Here is an 18,620-nt window from a genome sequence, read left to right as displayed (position 1 = left end):
GCCCCTAAGTGGTAACTTCGGGATCGACATTAAATGTGTACCTTTTGGATTCATGTCTAACAAATCCTATGATGCTAAAGCAACGAGGGCGTGAATAAGAGTTGGTACGCTTGGAACATAATACTAGAAAAGTATGCAATACTAGAAGAGAACACTCTTCCAACACTGATAATGGAATGATGAGCAGAACCTATTTGCTTAGAGACGATCCGTAATTAAAATGTTCATAGATATATAACTTTAAGGTAATTATTATACTCAAATAAACAGGTTAAATCGATGTTACACTTTCTGGCTCTTTCTATTAATAGAGTCAGCCTGAGAAAACCTCGCTTTTATAGAGATATCAACTTAAATTTATATCTAATAAGCTCCACATTCTAAAAATTGCTGTCTTGTTCCCCTCTTTACATTATAAACGTACCTAGTCCCGTTCTCTCTGTGACCTTGGACGTTATTTATGAATCGCCAAATAATTACCATTACAAGGAAAGCTAGAAGTCCCAAAATATATATCCATCCGGTTCTTTTAGCATCATTTGCTACTTGTCACTGTGTATACAAATAGAGGGGAGCAAAGACTTGACTATATGTGGAGTACCATAAGCTCTTCACCCTGTGCTGTGGTCTCGGAGCTAGAGAACCTTTACTAGCCAAAGAAGAAGGACTTGGATAGTTTAACACTACTATAATAGCCCACGATATCATACACAATCTCTCTTACGTCCTGCCGATCCTCCATTAATCCAGGTAGTTTCGTCCGAAGTCGATGGAGGGGCTCAATCTTAGAGAGCGCCTGCACTATTTCCCGATGAGCCTCGATTTCCGAAGCAACCATGCCTTAATACCGAGCTCTATGGGCACTCTGGTGATTTCACGATGGCTAACATGCAATATCATTTTCGTTTCTGCAAATGTACTGATTTCAACATCAAAAAAACATTGAATGGAGCAGTAGCGAGTCTAACACCGATTTAGGTTTTCCCCCAGTTTCTCGGTCGAAGTACGGGGGATGATCTGGGAAGCGTCGTTGGTGCCGCGCGTGATGAGTGTCAACGTAATGCATCAAAACAAGGCAAGTACCAACGAGTACATAGTTGCGTGGCAAACATTGGGAAGTCTTGCCCTAACGGTAGTTTCGGTTGAGGCGCGAGGGGTCATGCTAGCCTACTATCAATCGATATACTGCGAGAGCTTAGAGCACTACGCGGATGAAATATATGCCTTAATCTGGTCGTCTCTTCTCTGAGCCAAGTTTTCGAGTCTGTTATTCAGGGCACCCGATATACTCGAAGTTTTATAGAGGTAAAGCATATCCTAGCTGGGAAGTCCATTTTTCTAACCCTTTTTTGCCATAATTAGCACAGGGGTTTCCAAAAACTTCTTCGGTGTGTAATATAGCCCCCAGTATATCTACCTCAGGACCTACCATGACCTGGAAGCAAGATACCGCAGCCAGTGCCAGCCTTCAGATTCTATTTGCTGGGAGATGTCCAGGAACTCAAAATGCTCAGACAATCACGATCAAGATTAGGATCGACCTCTCACTCCAGCCGACAACTTCCATGAATCTGAACCTACGGCCCACTGTCTGCCGCATCGCGCCAGAACCCTCTATTTCCGCCCAATTGCCGAGCATTTACTTTCCGGAAATCCTAGTATAATTAGATGCACCTCCCTAGGCTGGAAGGCCACCCTGTTGTGCGTCCGCCCAGGCCTGACCGGCATCCTTCAGGCGTCCATGTTGGCATGGAGGAGGTCCAGACGCACTCGCGGCCAGTGGATGACGTACTTGTCGCAGAGGGTTTTGAATAAGCTACCTGAGGTGACTAAGTCCTACTCCAAAGGCAGGTGCAATGGTCATCATCCTTGCGGGCATTTTGAAGACGTTTACTCATTTGTCACTCTTTAGCTATTCTAATGTAATGGGCCAAAACAAAGCATCAGAAGGAGGGGGGAGAGGACCCGTCTCCCATACACCCAATTGGAGGATCATTCCTTTTCTCATTAGCTGTCATGTTCAGGTCCTCGATGCCTGAAGAAGAGGTCTGTGAGAAGCGGGGATTAACAGGTCTGTGGACTAGGAGCCGATAACTCCGATCAATCCAAAGTCATGTGGGTGAGCGGGTGTCGTACCAGAGGCTGAAAGCAGCATCAATATTAAGCGGAAGAACGCCTGAGAAAACGCCTTCATCAGGCATTGGTTGATCATCGAGTCAACAGCTGCATCTTAACCGGGCCTAAAAGGCAGGAAGAGGCGTGTGGCGCTCGGGCGGAGGGGAAGGACTCCATTGTATCGTACTTTGAGAATAGTTCAGTAACTTGGGTTTGCAATATAATATACGTATGCTGGTCCAAGTAACGTGGTTGTAAAAGCCCATGTATGTGGAGATTCCCGCGTCCATTAAAACGCGTTTATGACATGATCCTGGCCACTCTACGAGGGTCTCTGAGTGCAGAAATTTGTGAATTTTGATGCGAGACTCACAGTCAGTCAATTTGATTCCTCTACAGCTGCCTCAAGATGGCCAAGTACTAGCTGTGTGATGACGTGAAAAAGGATTTAGTGTATTAGACCGAAATCGCGGTTCCTTGACGGGGTTCTAGGCCCTTCGCCGGTGCAACTTGACCATAACCGGGATATTCGCAAGGTCAGATGACCTTTTCAAACGTTGTTTCCGCAATTAGATCTTGGACTAACTTACCCGTCCACCACAAGTTGTCGTTTGTGACACTAGTGTACGGTGGTAAACTCGTGCATGGCTGGCTAAACTGGTGGAAGAAGTTGTTCTTAGCCGGTCCTTCATCCTGCAGTGTGCAATGCCTTCCTCGCCAACCCGTTTTCGAATGTCGGAGCCTCGTCCGAGACCTGAAATGACATGGCGGAGGCAGTCTTGGAGTGGTTCGATGGAACTTGCGGTCACATCGTGGGCACCTAAGCATTAGTTGCCGATTCAGGCTAAAGGCTAAATCCCCTGCCTCGGATCTCTCCTGGCCGTCACCCCTGATCCTGGTGCCAATCCCAGCGTGTCCCCACAGGCGGTCGAGGCTTGCAGAGTCAAACCCCGGTACTGGGGCTCGGGTTCACCAGATCACCACTGGACATTGCAAGGCACCTTCCAGACAAGGATACGGAGTAGTTCATGCTGAAACCCAGCTTCTCGGGAGATGCTCTTGAATCAGCGTCCCCACAACTGACATGACGTATCTGTTGCTGCAAGTGCATCTGTGCTGATCATGAAATAGCAAATAGCGATGTATAAGACAAATTTTGGCCTAGTTGGTAGTGGCTTGGAAAGGAACCGCTGGCAGGTCTTTGTCTTTAGCCGATCTCGCCAGGGCTTGCGAAGACTCTGGGCCCTCAACTCCACCGCTTGTTCCACGTTGTAGCACAGGGCTGCGTCGCAGCTTAATGTGTAGTCAATGGCCCACCCTGACCCACTCATTGGGAACACGGGGTAGACAAACGCAGGACAGGTCACAGTGAACTGTTTCCAGACCTGCTCTCGGGTACCCGGAATGCAACAAGGTTGTGGTAAGGGCTCGAGTGTACTGACCAGACGGATTTGGGGAAAACCCCAGCTAGTATCGCCCTTGGCTGCCACGGTTTATGCTGCTGAACGAAATGGATAAGTTCCAGGAGCCCGTGGGGTGACATATAATAGCGATGTTAACCCCAGCATCTCCCCTTCGGCAAACCTTCTATCACCACCTCACTTCAACTTCACTCTGCCGTCGTTTTAAACCGGCAACTCGCCCAGAATGTGGCCTACTCCCAAGGTTGCTTACCTCTTGCTGGCAGCTCACTCGCTGCTCGTCAGCGGGACTCCCGTCGACGCCGAGGCCGTGGACACGGCCATCCTCGCCAAGCGCCAATGCCCGCAGATCCATATCTTCGGAGCTCGAGAAACGACAGGTTCGTCGTATTCTTGCCAGGTTACTAATGTGCATCTGAGGTCGTCTAGCTGACAATACGGGACAGCACCACCCGGATATGGAACTGCCGGTACCGTCGTCAACCTGATTCTCAATGCGTTCCCTGGGGCCACGGCCGAAGCAATCAACTATCCCGCCTGCGGTGGACAAGCATCTTGTGGAGGAGTCCAGAACGTGATCCCTTCTATTTGCGCCATGATATCGTCGACTAACCATCCTACAGGTACGGTGACTCGGCAAGGCAGGGCACCGACGCGGTGGCTTCGGCGGTGAACAGCTTCAACCAGCGGTGTCCCAACACTCAGATCGTGCTTGTTGGCTACTCCCAGGTGCGTGTCGATGAGAATGACAAGACACATCTGGGAAAGGACAAAGATGAGAAGGAACGGGGTTCTAACAAACGCAGGGCGGTCAAATCATCGACAATGCTGTTTGTGGTGGCCCTGACACGGGCTCTGGAATCACGACCACGACTCCTCCCATCTCGGCTGCGGCCCTGAACCAGATCAAGGCCGTCATCGAAATGGGCTCTCCACGGTTCGTCGCCGGCTTGTCCTACGACGTCGGTACCTGCACGGCACAAGGTGTAAGTGGCTTCGTCCTCTCTCGAATGAGGTATTCTCTAGTTTCTAACACACGCATTCCTAGTTTGCTGCGCGCCCGCGTGGCTACGTCTGCGGCTCCAACTCGGCGTCCAAGATCCAGAGCTACTGCGATTCGACCGACCCCTACTGCTGCACCGGCAACGACGCCAACAGCCACCAGCAGTATGGCAACAAGTACGGACAGCAGGCCCTGGCTTTTGTCAAGGCCAGGCTCAGCGGCAGCGGCGGAACTCCGACGTCGTCGGCCGGCGGCTCCGTTCCGACCGGCGGCAACGGCGGCACTTGCAGCCCGCTGTACGGACAGTGCGGTGGCCAGGGATGGACGGGTCCCACGTGCTGCTCTCAGGGAACCTGCAGGGCATCCAACCAGTGGTACTCCCAGTGCTTGTAAATCCAGGGCGTGACTCCGTGAGGAACATGGGTTCCAAGGACTCGACCTCTTCTTGTAAATATCTTGATTGCGGCAGTGTGAATACAGCCCGGCACATAGCGGAATTCCTTTCTGCCCCTTCTGACTAACACCGAGAGCAGCATAAGTAGATATATGCTTAGGAACAGACCGAGCCAGATAAAAAAGAAGCTTAATATGGAGGCTCCTGTCACAGGTTATAGACCGGAGTGCACAGCGGGCTCGAAGTAGGTTTGAAGCCGGTTCCAGTGACACCGAACACACCGAGCTCGGCACCAAATGAAAACGAATGCATGCCAGGTGAGAGGACAGATTTTCATCGCTGGGGAGTACTTAATGTTGCTCGAACGGCAGAGCAACACCGGAGATAAGCAGCGATACAACGGAAAAGTGGTCCTCCCCCAGCGACTTCGGAGACCCTCGGCCGGGGCGACACCGGTGATCCCCGCGACCACCCCGGATGCGCGATATAGTGTAAGCAACGAAATAATTAAATAATTAGATAATTCATGGCATGAAGGGACACCTCCTATTTAAAAATCATAATGTATACAGTCGCGTTTTCCATTAATGGTAGATACTAACTGTTTGGTAGAATCATATACGCTCATCTGCTCACTGCCAAGGTCGAGTAGGAGCCAAGGGAGGACTGATATGCGGCAATGCGCTGCTTGTTACGGGCCAAAAGAAGGAGTGCAGTCAGACCATGTGTAGGTCATCATGCTATGGATCAAACTGTGTACCGCCCCCGAACCAAACAGTATTCACAACATGTTGACCTAAGATGGACTGTGCATATCTTTCTCAGAATGCATTGAACGACCGTCAAATTAATAGATGAGGCATAAAAGAACACGTCCAGGACCCTACAGCCTCTCTCAACCATTTTCGTGTTCCTTCTTTCGCTAACCCTTCCTTGAAACTTCTGTCCTTCTCTTTGTCTTTCGTCATTCGTTTCCATGGAGTAGCTCAGAAATAGTTACATATATTGGCCCCCCAATGATTCTCTTGATTAGGTGATTGAAGTTAATTGGACTTGCGGTGGGCTCATCGACCTTAGTTGCCGGATATATGGATCTTAACGCTATCATGGTCGTGGAGTTATTAATCGAGCCTCATTCGGCCAAGCCGCCTTGAATCGTCGTACTAATATACGAGCAGAAGCTGTGCTCCAGTGCAGTACAATGCAGGCCCGGTTTATCACCCGGCCTATCTTCGGATATTATCTAGCTTACGGCCGATTGGCTTAATTATGGTATGTAGCTTGTCTCCGAATTCTCGGCTCTTGCTGGGTTGTCGCAGACATCGGGTAAACCCGAACCCGAGCGCATGTAAAGAGAACGAGCATCTCAGGACTGGATGCAAACTCTTTAGGACCTACTCCTACATCCGACTTGAGTTGGTTAGATTGCAAGAAAAATATTCCTCTCAGTTCCAATCTAGACACCGTTCGCTGCATTTGGAAGGTCGTGTCTTGAGGAAGATAAGGTCCAGATGTTAGGGCTGCCGCCAAGTGGTGCTCATGAATCTTATGTGGACAACCCAGCCGCTCCCCGTCGCGCCGTCAAATACCATCTGAGAGTGGCGAACTACTTCTTGGAGTGTATTGGCAATCGCCGTGCACTTTAGAGATCACCTCCGAGAACAATCATGTGTTGAAGTTAATCATTTCCCTATTTGGCGTGGCAGTCAACTGAAGCTTGATGACGAAACTCCTTTCATGAAAAGCAACGCATCTCTCCTATTAGACCGCCCTCCAAGCCAAATGCAATAGTCTCTGTGCACCCCAACCTCCAAGCACCGTCATGACCGACTACAAGCAGGGAAAAGCGTGAGAGGGTTCGGTCAAGTGAGCCACGACCCAGGGTTGTAACAAGCAGGCAGGAACTCAAATCTCGCCCGCCAGGTACTTGTCCTGGTCCTTCTTCTCCTCATCTTCTTCGGTCTCGTCGGCTCGACCGGTGGCCTCAGAGCTGCCGGCTGCGGCGCCGAGACCAGAGTTGTCAGGCATGGCAGAGGCCGCATCCTTCTTGGCACGGGCGCCGCGCTTGGAACCACCCGCAGCCGACTTGGAACTCTTGTTGGTGCGAGCCCGCTTCTTGGGGGAGGGGTTATCGTCGTCCTCCGGATTCTCAGCCGCGGTGGCTGCGGCCTCCTGCTCGGCCGAGGGCAGGTTGTGGTCCTCACGGAACTTCTTGTCATACGCAGCAATCTTGTTCTTGATGATGCTCCAGGCGTTGGAAACAGAGCGCGGGTTCTTCAGGTTCATGCGGTTGGCGACCTTGACATAGTCGACCTGAATACCCTGGAGACGAGATCTTAGCTTTCTGCTAATCGAAGTTGAGGAACGGAACCTAATCAGAGAAGGCAAACTTGAAGCAAGAGAAAGGTAGAAATTGGAAGAATGCCCTGCAACAGATGAATCGAAGCGCGACGGGGAAATGGTGAAATGGGGAGAGGGGGGGATGAGATAAACCTACAGCCGGAAAGTTGGAATCGGACAGCAAAGCCTGCAGCATTATGGTCTGCTCACGAGGACTGAGGACCGAAAGGGGGCCGCTGCCGCTCGTGGCATTGGACTCCTCCTGGTTACCCGCATCGGCCTTGGGAGCCATGGTGCGCAGTGACTGTGGTGGTTTAAAACCAAGTTAGCGTCCAAGGGAGCCACAGATCGAGATTGACATCCAGGAGATGGAAGGGCAGTTTGAGACACCACAGCTATGATAGCTTTTTCCGACGGTAGCTGCATTCTTGGGGTGGCCAAGAAGAAGCTACTGTTCCAGATCACCACGGCGGCCATGCTTCGGCAGTCGAGGTCCCGAGCAGAAGCCAAGGATGGGATTTGTCGCCGGAGAGAGGGATCAAGATGTGCAAATAGTGACTTACATGGTTAAAGAAGCTGATGAAAGCGTATCTGCTCGAAGATGAAGATTGCTGCAAACTTGAGGTTTCCGTTGGCTCAGTCGAACTCGCCGTCGGAACTGCAGTGATGTAGAGGAAAGGAAGAGTGCAAGAGTGAAGGCAGGCACTCTTATATTCCTGAAAATTGTACCATTTCGCCGAGACAATATATGCGGGTCTGGGAAGAAAAGCACACTTAGTCGTGTTAGGGCTATTATGCTGTATTCTCTCTTGTTTCGTTGCCAGGTATGAATAGGGTGTGGAAGTGCTTGCCGAGCCAGGCTTGTGACCAGGAAGTTGAAAAGCGGAGCAACACCTTGCCGACTATTCGCACCATGACTCCGTCATTGTTTGCCCAGAAGCTAAACCATCGGAGACAGGCAGATACCAGTTGTTAAAAGGGCTTATGGGGTGCAGGAAGCTCTTCTACCATGGGAAGGATATCGAATGTGCTTCCCTTTTTAACAGATTGAAGCCATTGTCTCCATGGGAATGTCATATCTACAGACCCAAGAGGAATGTCGAGATATCCTATCCGGATATCAATTTGCTTTCTTTTTCCATAAGTTGACCACCTTTTAGAAGACACCGCGGGCTTTTTGTTAGAGGAATAGAATTGACCAGCAGCAAAAGAAATTGATCGGCTTTTTCGAATGAATTAGCCTGTGACAAAGGATCTATAATGCCGATCAGGGAGTCGCACATGTTCGTAGCTTGTTATAGCTAGTATATTAACATAGTGTCTAGCTGATAAGCTCCTAATGAGGTATCACCAAGTCATATCACCATTCAGCATTTCTCTGTTTGATATTCGAGAATTTTTTTCAACTTTCCTACTTAAAGTTTTGACTCTTGTGCATTTACGGTGCTGTGACGTCCGGCTTAGAACCGGAAGCGGTCGCGCTGGAGGTTCACCGGCGCCGATAAGTGGGGCCGGGGCCGAAGCCGAAGCCGGAGCCAGACGTCGGCCCGGCAGCAAAAGCACAGTAGAACGCCGTTTCTTATGGACTGTCTACCAACTATGAATTTGAGAATGTTTGGATTCTTTGTGTATATACCAGTAGAGTACAATACTGACATGCACCTTTGGCAACATTGTATAATTAGGTACGTTTCACGTCTCCGGCGACATGTCACGCATTCCCACGATTCTGTGAGGTGGGCTGATGTAGTTAACATGAACTGTTGTGAATCTTGGTAACTTCCGAAATTACTATTCCCTATCGTTTCCGATCTCTGTTGGGAACGCTGCTAGGTGCATTGTCTAACAACGAGCGTCAGTTGCGAGTACGATAACACGGGGCTAAAGCATCGGACCAGGACAGGGCGTTTGGCATCGCCAGCTGTCCGAATATGAATCGTCTGCCGCGAGAAAAATCAAGCAAATTGACGGTCCTAAAACAGCCACTGGTAATATGAGAAAGCGAGATTCGAACGAGTCTCTTGCCATCGTTTGGGAGCACCTTCCATGCTGGGCCGACAACAAAATGCCCAGACTTTGGTCATGCCTCCGAGGGCCCAAGGGCCAATGGCAGAAAAAGTATGCCATCCGCAGTGTTGTACTTTGCGGATGCGCCTGCCAATTCTCATCACCTTCCAATTGCAGACACTGCAGCGCAACGGCTTGGCGCTCTAGCGCAAACGCCGACTGCAATTATCAGATTAATTCCACCGAATTGCAGCAGCGATCCTTGCACTGTAGATGATAGATGATATTGACATGGATGCTGACGACATTGCCGCCATCATAGGAAGATAAATTATCGCCGGCCCCCATTCTCAAAATGGTGCATTGGTGTATACACTTCCCGACACCGCTCAAGAAGAAACCGATCAGATCCAACGAAGTCCGTTGAAACAGAGTTAATGTCGCAGAGGCAAGGCTCTCCTACGCACAACAAGAGGACCATGAGGTTACTCCGCACCGCGGGAGCGGCAACTCTCTTCCTGTCGCCCGCCACTTTTGCGACCAACAACCCTCTGACCCCAGGCAAACTTGAGGCGGACATTAGAACCGAAGAGTATGAGAAGACAACAGTGCCAAACCTTTGATCCCTCTCATTCGTTAACGAATATTGCCAAACCAGGTTGCAAAATGTCCTCTGGAACCTCAATCACATTGCGGTCACCCACGGCGGCAACCGAGCCTTTGGCGAGCCTGGGTACAAAGCCTCGCTCGACTTTATTCTCGAGCGCGCCCAGACACGCTTCCACAATGAGTTTGACACTGTCGTTCAGCCCTTCAACCACACCTACGGCAAGACGAACCAGATCAAGGTGACTGGACCAGAGGGCGAGGATGTCTTTGTCATCAGCCCATTGTACAATCCCGCCACGCCGCTGCCTGATGGTATCACCGCTCCCTTGGTAGATACACCGGTCGATGACGAGCGCGGATCGGCGTGCTTTCCGGACCAGTGGGAGGGGGTCGATGTGAAGGGGAAGCTGGTACTAGTAAAGAGAGGCATTTGTGCTGTGGCAGATAAGTCGGCCCTTGCTAAGGAGCGCGGGGCACTGGGTGAGCTACGTCCTGGCTGACGGGGGAAGCAAACGTTGACGTCGCTCTAGGGGTGATCTTGTATAACGAACAGCCGGGTACGAACATCGTCGTCCCGACTCTGGGTGCAGAGAGCATCGGCAAGACTGTTCCTATCGGAATTATTCCCTTGGAAGTAGGACAGAGCTGGAAGTCCCGGTTGGCAGATGGCGAGGAGGTGACTGTGCACCTGCTGGTCGATTCCATATCCGATACGCGCGAGACGTGGAACATTATTGCCGAGACCAAACAGGGCGACCCCGACAAAGTTATCATGCTCGGTGCACATCTCGACAGCGTGCAGGCGGGAGCAGGCATCAATGACGACGGCAGCGGCACGGCAGCTCTCCTGGAGATCTTGACCGCGGTCCGGCGCTACGATGGATTCCCACATAAGATTCGGTTCGCCTGGTGGGCAGCAGAAGAGAGTGGTCTGGTCGGATCCCTCTACTACACCTCCCACTTGACCGAGGAGGAAGCCGACCGCATCAAGTATTACTTCAACTACGACATGATTGGCTCTCCCCATCCCGACTTTGAAATTGCAAGCGATGGCAACAGCGGAGTCGGGCCGCAGCTTCTGGAGGAATACCTCGTCGAGCAGGGGAAGGAGATTGTCCACGGGTAAGTAGATCCCACTCCAGCTCCACATCTATTTTGCGTACCTGGTACCTCTATGATATGTGCAGGTTCCGCTGACCTTGGGATGCAAGCGGCTTCGGTTCTGGCTCCGATTTTGTGGGCTTCCTCGAGCTTGGCATCCCGAGTACCGCGCTACATACCGGTGCAGGAGCTCCATTCGACGAATGCTACCACCAGGCGTGTGATGACCTCGACAATATCAACTGGGAGGCGCTGACCGTCAATGCCAAAGCGGCCGCTCGGGCGGCTGCCCGGCTGGCCAACTCGCTCGAGGGCGTGCCGCCCCGCAAGAAAACTAGCCTGAATCTTCACACGCGCCGTGGAGTGGTGCAAAACTTCCGAAAGTGGGCTTCATTGGCCGAGGAAGCGAGCCACGGGCACACGTGCTCGCACACGGGAAAGAGGGTCGTAGTGTAAGGCCCCTGCTCGAGGTTGTCCTCCCACAACATGACCCAGGAAATCATCGTGCACATCTTTATAGCCACCAGTATTGCAAGTCAAGTCGCCGAACGTGATAGAAGCCAGAAGCCAGCTCCTATCTCGACTCAATTCGCGACTCCTGTGCTCTTAAGCTTCTCACGAACTGGGTTAACCAGCCCGTATTAACCATCCTGTCTCGTTGGTAATTATTTACGGCCGCATTCGAGTCTCCTTCAACTTCCCATAGATTCAGGATCACAGCGATCCAAGAAGAAGACATCAACCTTTTCAGAAGTGGATAAGCCAGGAAACCTGGAGAAAACACAAGAGAGACAGAGATACCACATTGGCTGGCACCCACCCCCCGATTTCAACCGTATCTTCCAAGTCGTGGCAGGCGCCGCTGCTACGATACAAATACCTTAGGCGAGCGGGATTACGCGTTGAGGCGCCATATTTAGCATGGCTCTTCCCGCGCTTGCTTTCGGATCACGCATGGCATCAATCCGTCTGTTCTTCTCGATGGCTTGCACCGCTGGAGTCTCGGGCGCCAAGCCGCAACAGAATCGTAGCACGCAGTATTCAGGCTAAAGTCTCACGTGGCGAACAGGCCGGGATTAAGGGGTTCGTCAGCGGGGCTAACCGCTGAGAGTGGATTCTGAAGGGCCCGAGTTCCGGGTTCCTGAGGGGTTGGCGTCGTCTAGCCTACCCATTTTGTCCATGGACGGAGGACCCTCCGACGCAGAACCGGGTTGGGTTGTCGCTCCGGGCCACACCCATGACAATACAACTCTCCATCGCAGCAACGGCAGCGGTGTGAGCGCCATGCCAGATCCGACCAGCCTCGAAGATTCCAGGACGGTCAAAGCCGACACTAGAAGCAGGTCGCCCGGGCGACTCAACCCAATCCGGGCCGAGCAACTGGGGCTAATGACCGACAGCGATGCAACCCAGGACCGTGAACCCCATGCTCGAGCTGCAATGAGCCCGCCTGTTCTCCAGGCTCGGAGGACAGACATGGTGAACAGAGACAAGACATAAAGGACCCCAACAACTCCCCCAGTACAAATGGGGTTGCTCACGCCTCTACGCTGCTGGCTCTCCAACACCCCTGCCCCTCAGCCTCCCGCTCGTCAGTGTTGTATCCTCTTCTGGCCGGTATCATGCACTCCAAAGCTTTCTTGGCAGCGCTTCTTGCGCCTGCCGTCTCAGGGCAACTGAACGACCTCGCCGTCAGGGCTGGACTCAAGTACTTTGGTACTGCTCTTAGCGAGAGCGTCATCAACAGTGATACTCGGTATGCTGCCATCCTCAGCGACAAGAGCATGTTCGGCCAGCTCGTCCCCGAGAATGGCATGAAGTGGGATGCTACTGAGCCGTCCCGTGGCCAGTTCAACTACGCCTCGGGCGACATCACGGCCAACACGGCCAAGAAGAATGGCCAGGGCATGCGTTGCCACACCATGGTCTGGTACAGCCAGCTCCCGAGCTGGGTGAGTGCAGCCCCCCTCATCACATCCACCAGTCTGCAGTCATACTCACGAGTATAATAACACCGCAGGTCTCCTCGGGCTCGTGGACCAGGGACTCGCTCACCTCGGTCATCGAGACGCACATGAACAACGTCATGGGCCACTACAAGGGCCAATGCTACGCCTGGGATGTCATCAACGAGGCCATCAATGACGACGGCAACTCCTGGCGCGACAACGTCTTTCTCCGGACCTTTGGGACCGACTACTTCGCCCTGTCCTTCAACCTAGCCAAGAAGGCCGATCCCGATACCAAGCTGTACTACAACGACTACAACCTCGAGTACAACCAGGCCAAGACGGACCGCGCTGTTGAGCTCGTCAAGATGGTCCAGGCCGCCGGCGCGCCCATCGACGGTGTCGGCTTCCAGGGCCACCTCATTGTCGGCTCGACCCCGACGCGCTCGCAGCTGGCCACCGCCCTCCAGCGCTTCACCGCGCTCGGCCTCGAGGTCGCCTACACCGAGCTCGACATCCGCCACTCGAGCCTGCCGGCCTCTTCGTCGGCGCTCGCGACCCAGGGCAACGACTTCGCCAACGTGGTCGGCTCTTGCCTTGACACCGCCGGCTGCGTCGGCGTCACCGTCTGGGGCTTCACCGATGCGCACTCGTGGATCCCGAACACGTTCCCCGGCCAGGGCGACGCCCTGATCTACGACAGCAACTACAACAAGAAGCCCGCGTGGACCTCGATCTCGTCCGTCCTGGCCGCCAAGGCCACCGGCGCCCCGCCCGCCTCGTCCTCCACCACCCTCGTCACCATCACCACCCCTCCGCCGGCATCCACCACCGCCTCCTCCTCCTCCAGTGCCACGCCCACGAGCGTCCCGACGCAGACGAGGTGGGGACAGTGCGGCGGCATCGGATGGACGGGGCCGACCCAGTGCGAGAGCCCATGGACCTGCCAGAAGCTGAACGACTGGTACTGGCAGTGCCTGTAAGGGACGAGGTCCCGCTGAGGGCGAGTCTTCTGGATTGTTGAAGTTGGCAGCATAATTTGGTGAGGTTCCTAGACAGAGACCATCGGGGGCCGATCCAAGAAACACTGGCTGCATCCGACCGGGATTTTCTGACTTCTTCTGCATGTATTGAAGGTTGTGTTGAGAACCAACTGTAAATAAGGGACCAGCAGATCAAAGCTGGAGGTTCAAGCAGAATAAAATCTTCTCCTGACATCTGGAGTGGACAGACATCCAACCCACAAATGCAGGTACAGTGCGATGCTCTCCCTCCTTTTACTAGTGGTATGTGGAGGTCTGACTGTGCTAGTATTGCATAATTAAGAAGCTGCGCGACTTGTGTGGATCGCCTATTGTATGTAACTGACCCTGAGGTGACTTGGAAGGGATAATAACACGCCGTACCTTTGAGCCAGGGACCTATGCCCCTTATAATGTAAGAAATAAATTGCATTCTGCAACCTGCTTCCATGGTTATGACTTGTTTGCTGCCATTTTGCTTTGTCCTTCCTATATGATTTCCTTGCGCTTAACAGGGAAAGCATGATTTAATTAATTAACCTTTGTCCCACGCTAGCAAACCGGAGTTGGGCCATCACTCACTGTAGAATGGAAGTAGTCGCTCAATTGGGAGCAGAACTTATCAACAACAGGTCTGGAAGCAGGTCATTCAGGGGTAAACATTCGCTTGTTACGTTCATTGACATCACCACTTCAATCTGAGAGACGGACACACCAACCTCCAATTCTTGCTCCTGGGGAGGAAACCTAACGGCCGGCCACTCAGAGTGCGTTGATTCCAAATCATGACGCGCAGGAAGCTTCTGACGTGCGATGCCTCTACCAAGCCGCGCCAGGGAACCCCGACCGGTGTCAAGATGCCGACCGACGCTATCACGCGGGTCTCGGACCGCATCAAACACGACCACCGGGAGCTGGAGGAGTACTACGACAACATCAAGGGCGCATCGCGCGACGACAAGGTCAAGTGGCAGAACCAGGTTCGTGTGGGAGCTGGCGCGGCACTCGATCGCCGAGGAACTCGTTGTGTACCCGGCCATGGAGAAGCACGTCCCGGACGCGTGAGGTTGGCCGAGAAGGACCGGTCCGAGCAAGCACCAGCAGGTACTGTCTTGCCTCGATGGATTGTCTTACTTCCTTTCTCGCCTCCTTCCTGCCTTCCCTTGCTTCTTCGCCATTTCTCTTCACCATTTCCAGAACGTGCCGACGAACCCCGTTGTGGACAAACGTAACTGACTGTCCGCGGTAATTCTTCCCTCTTATAGGTGAAGGAAAAGCTGTATGAGTTCCAATCCATGGGCCGCGCCGATCCGACCTTCACCCCGGAAATCGACTCGCTATGGGAGACGCTGTCGCAGCATATCAGGGAGGAGGAAGAGGAAGACCTGCCGGCGCTGGAGAAGGCCATCGACACCGAATCGTCCGAGGCGATGACCCGCAGCTTCGACCGAACCAAGCACTTCGTCCCGACACGCAGTCACCCGGGCGCGCCGGACCGGCCGCCGTTCGAGACGGTCGCGGGACTTCTGGCGGCGCCGATCGACAAACTGCTAGATCTGTTTCGGAAGTTCCCCGAGGGGAAGTAATGGAGGAGGGGGCGTGGTGGTTCTTGGGAGGTTGCCGTAGGATGTGGTGGTGTGCGGCGGGCTTCCCCTTCTTCTTTTTAGGAAACACGACATGAAACTCCAAGAAGACATCGCTTGCATCTGAACCCTCGTCCATTTCAGGCCGCAACAAGCTGACTCTCGTGAACCTTATTGGTTCGGTGGGCGGGTGCAAGCATCTTTGAAAGCCTCACGTGGGCTTCCCTGCTGTCGAGTCACCCCATGACCACATGCCCCGTAATCCAGCCGAGGGCCCAGGCCGAGTGGCGCTTCCACGGCCCCGTCATGGTTCGCGCAATGTCTTGAATGACAGCGGGCGCCCACCCGCGCATGAACCAGTACCCCTGCATCTCTGCGGCGTGAAAGACAACACAGTAGTAGCTCAGTAGTGCGAGAGCCGGCTGGTTCCGCTGTCTCAGCAGCGGGATCAGGTCATCAGACATCTGGATGGGCCAGGCGGCAACCACCCTGTATTCGGGACCGGCGGTCTGGACGAGCGAGTTGCGGATGACCGAGACCAGTCGGTAGGCGTCAGCGTGGATAATAGCTCGGACGCGGGCGTCGGTCTCGGTTTCGGCAATCTCGACGAGGAAGTCGCTGACGGCCAGCACGACGCGGTCCAGGGCCGGGTTGGGCTCGTCGGAGCCGCCGCGCTGGATGAACAGGTCGCTCAGCGGGCCGCTGCGGATCAGGTCCTGGCACGAGTACAGCACAGTGCCGACGCCCTTGACCAGGATCAGCACGTCGACGAGGTCGTCGACGGTGAGGGCGTCAAGGGCGTCGCGGCTGGTGGACGCGGCGGCGAGGGAGCCGATAAAGAGGAGGGAGGACGAGGCGAAGAGGGCGTGGCAGTTGGAGGGCGAGAGCTCCGAGAGGGCGTGGCGCATACGGCGGATGCCGGCGTTCTGGTGCTGCGAGGCGCGCAGCGAGTAGACCTGGCGGCTCTCCGGGTGGAGATGGGCCAGGTGGTACGAGGCCACGGCGAGGATCTGGTGCAGCAGGAAGATGTGCACAAAGGCCTGCTTGGGCACCTCGGTCTGCCACATGCGGCTGGGCTCGGGCCGGGCCGGGTCAAGCAGGAGGGTGCTGTAGGTGGAGGTGGTGAAATGGTGGAGCAGCTCGAGGTCGAAGACCCAGTTGGCCGTGTCCTCCTCGGGCGGGCCGGTGACGAGCTTGGTGAGGTACGGGAAGGGGTCGGGGGTGACAGCAGTCGCGGGGGAGTCGGCCAAAGTGGGTACCGAGCCAGCGGGTGAGGGACCTCCTGCTTCCGAGCCGACTACAAGCGGTTCGATCTTGGGCTGCAGAGTAGGGTTGACGGGTCGTGTCCGGCTCCTCCGGGACGATGCCGGTAGTGGACACGGGGCAGACCCCGTTGCTCCTGCAGCTGTTGGGTTGGCGGCCACCAAAGTCGCAGCCGGGCTTCCGGCGGTTCCGGCGGCAGTCGGCGGGGGCTGCGTGGAAAGGCTACATTCGATGCCATGGCGGACGCAGGCCTTACAGGCCGGCCTCGTCTCGTCGCACTGCGTTTCAAAATGGGGTCAGCTTGTCAGCCTCTCTTGCCCGAGCGCGTTGGAGAGAAACGCAAAGCCAAATGGGGGTCGAAGGTGTGTGTGTGTGTGTGTGCGTGAAATTAACGTAGCTTGTTCCGCATAACATACCTTGACCCTGCGTTGCTTGCACCGCAAACAGCCGGTGCGCGACTTGGTATAGCCCAGTCGCAATCGTGCCATTGCCAGACCGAACAGACGGCTCGAAAGCGAAAGCGAGTTGCTTGGGTTGTTTCGTATTGCACCACTTCAAGCCCTCCGAAAACCTGTTCATGCCAGGAATTGGTGCACAGATCTGTCCAACCAGGATTGAGCAGACGGCCCGAAATGGAGAGATTGCGGGGTTTTGCGGCCCGTCATCAGCTGCCCAGCTGCCAGCTTGAGGGGCTCCATCCAGGGAAACTAGTGGTAACTAGCCGAAGCCCCCACATGTCAGTTCTTGAACCATGACACGCAAGAGGGCAGTCCTATCGGTTGTGCCATAGACACACATGCTGGGTTGTGTTCCATACAGTGCCATGTAGGTAGGAGACCTCTCGGGGTTGTTGACAAGCAGCGGCCGAAGCTGGCATCCTGGCACGGGTACTGGGTCAGGTTAGCCATCTCTCGGGCCTTTTTCACAGTATCGTGGCAGAAGCAATAGCCAATCATGCCCGGTTTGGAACGGCTCGTTGCAGGCGGGACCGATTCTGAAAGCGGGGCAGCAAAAAGCCCATCTCCGTTGAACCTGGCAGAGTGCTGCAATCCAAGTTCGCCCCCTCTCATCGGATGCAACTCCAAGGACGTCAACAGTAAGGAGAGAGACATTGTCATTCACAAACTGACTTGCATTACATGTTTGAGTAGGAAATATATCAAATAGAAACCGGCAGGCACTGGCAACAAAGCTGGAGTATAATTATGCAGATTTGGCGATGGTTCACCTTCCAGGGAAACAAATAATTGAGAAAAGAACAAAAAGAGAGAAGTAGTAATTAGAAGAGGTAGCCAAATTATGAAAGGAACAAACAAGTGAATATGGCGGCCAGGACGCAATGAATACCACGTATGTACAGCACTAGGTCCTATATTTGCTTATCGCAGGCAAGCTGCCGTTAAGCGGCGCGTGGTCAAAGGATGATTGTAGTCAACAGATCACTCTGGGGTAAGGAGCAAAGCTTTCTGTTGGCATTGCTCATCTTCGCATTCTTGTTTCCAAGCATACCTATGCCAGTATATGCGCAATAGACGGGGCGCGTGGGATACCTCATGTTGATTGACACAAAGCTTGTCGTCTGAAAAGTCTTGAATCTGGGATGTTGTTGACCCACAAGAGTTGTCTACCACCTCCCCGGTTTGTCCTGTTACAGCATTCATAGAAGAGGACAACGAGAGACCACTGTCTCTGGAGGCACTAAAACTGAAAAGAACACTCGCAAGCCTATGCATTATGTTTACATCCAAGTATTTGGCTTGTATTTTGTATATACCGTATCACTGTCTGAACGGCTTATATGTTCATTTATGTC

At 53.5% G+C, this 18,620-nt stretch overlaps 5 protein-coding genes across 5 annotated transcripts; 3 read left to right on the top strand and 2 right to left on the bottom strand.

Annotated features, from left to right (window-relative positions):
* Positions 1–3,762: 3,762 nt before the first annotated feature.
* MYCTH_2066457 (carbohydrate esterase family 5 protein) lies at positions 3,763–4,932 on the top strand (the record flags this gene model as incomplete). The annotated part of the gene is made up of 5 exons (XM_003665657.1): positions 3,763–3,916; positions 3,983–4,139; positions 4,160–4,265; positions 4,343–4,522; positions 4,585–4,932. The coding sequence occupies 5 exons, from the start codon at positions 3,763–3,765 to the stop codon at positions 4,930–4,932; spliced, it is 945 nt and encodes a 314-aa protein (XP_003665705.1).
* A 1,906-nt stretch (positions 4,933–6,838) lies between these two features.
* Positions 6,839–7,565, bottom strand: MYCTH_2120489 (uncharacterized protein; the record flags this gene model as incomplete). The annotated part of the gene is made up of 2 exons (XM_003665656.1): positions 6,839–7,255; positions 7,431–7,565. The coding sequence occupies 2 exons, from the start codon at positions 7,563–7,565 to the stop codon at positions 6,839–6,841; spliced, it is 552 nt and encodes a 183-aa protein (XP_003665704.1).
* Positions 7,566–9,759: 2,194 nt separating this feature from the next.
* On the top strand, positions 9,760–11,446 carry MYCTH_54466 (peptidase-like protein; the record flags this gene model as incomplete). The annotated part of the gene is made up of 4 exons (XM_003665655.1): positions 9,760–9,872; positions 9,939–10,369; positions 10,420–11,011; positions 11,101–11,446. 4 exons carry the CDS (start codon positions 9,760–9,762, stop codon positions 11,444–11,446), a joined length of 1,482 nt encoding a protein of 493 aa, XP_003665703.1.
* A 1,109-nt stretch (positions 11,447–12,555) lies between these two features.
* Positions 12,556–14,155, top strand: MYCTH_112050 (glycoside hydrolase family 10 protein). Its single transcript, XM_003665654.1, has 2 exons — positions 12,556–12,942; positions 13,011–14,155. The coding sequence occupies exons 1-2, from the start codon at positions 12,613–12,615 to the stop codon at positions 13,920–13,922; spliced, it is 1,242 nt and encodes a 413-aa protein (XP_003665702.1). The 5' UTR covers positions 12,556–12,612; the 3' UTR covers positions 13,923–14,155.
* Positions 14,156–15,454: 1,299 nt separating this feature from the next.
* On the bottom strand, positions 15,455–17,315 carry MYCTH_2309668 (uncharacterized protein). Its single transcript, XM_003665653.1, has 2 exons — positions 17,224–17,315; positions 15,455–17,085 (listed from the first exon to the last, which is right to left on the bottom strand). The coding sequence occupies exons 1-2, from the start codon at positions 17,293–17,295 to the stop codon at positions 15,781–15,783; spliced, it is 1,377 nt and encodes a 458-aa protein (XP_003665701.1). The 5' UTR covers positions 17,296–17,315; the 3' UTR covers positions 15,455–15,780.
* Positions 17,316–18,620: the final 1,305 nt, after the last annotated feature.

The sequence above is a fragment of the Thermothelomyces thermophilus genome, chromosome 5 (assembly GCF_000226095.1).
Source record: "Thermothelomyces thermophilus ATCC 42464 chromosome 5, complete sequence".
In the NCBI taxonomy this organism is placed as follows: Eukaryota; Fungi; Ascomycota; class Sordariomycetes; order Sordariales; family Chaetomiaceae; genus Thermothelomyces; species Thermothelomyces thermophilus.
Note: the sequence above shows the minus strand (reverse complement) of the source record. Positions and strands in the feature narration are given on the sequence as shown.

Coding starts and splice junctions, on each gene's coding strand:
- MYCTH_112050 (XM_003665654.1), top strand. CDS start 12,613: ATGCACTCCAAAGCTTTCTTGGCAGCGCTTCTTGCGCCTGCCGTCTCA. Junction 12,943..13,010: donor ACAGCCAGCTCCCGAGCTGG/GTGAGTGCAGCC, acceptor ATAACACCGCAG/GTCTCCTCGGGCTCGTGGAC.
- MYCTH_2309668 (XM_003665653.1), bottom strand. CDS start 17,295: ATGGCACGATTGCGACTGGGCTATACCAAGTCGCGCACCGGCTGTTTG. Junction 17,086..17,223: donor GCAAGCAACGCAGGGTCAAG/GTATGTTATGCG, acceptor TTTGAAACGCAG/TGCGACGAGACGAGGCCGGC.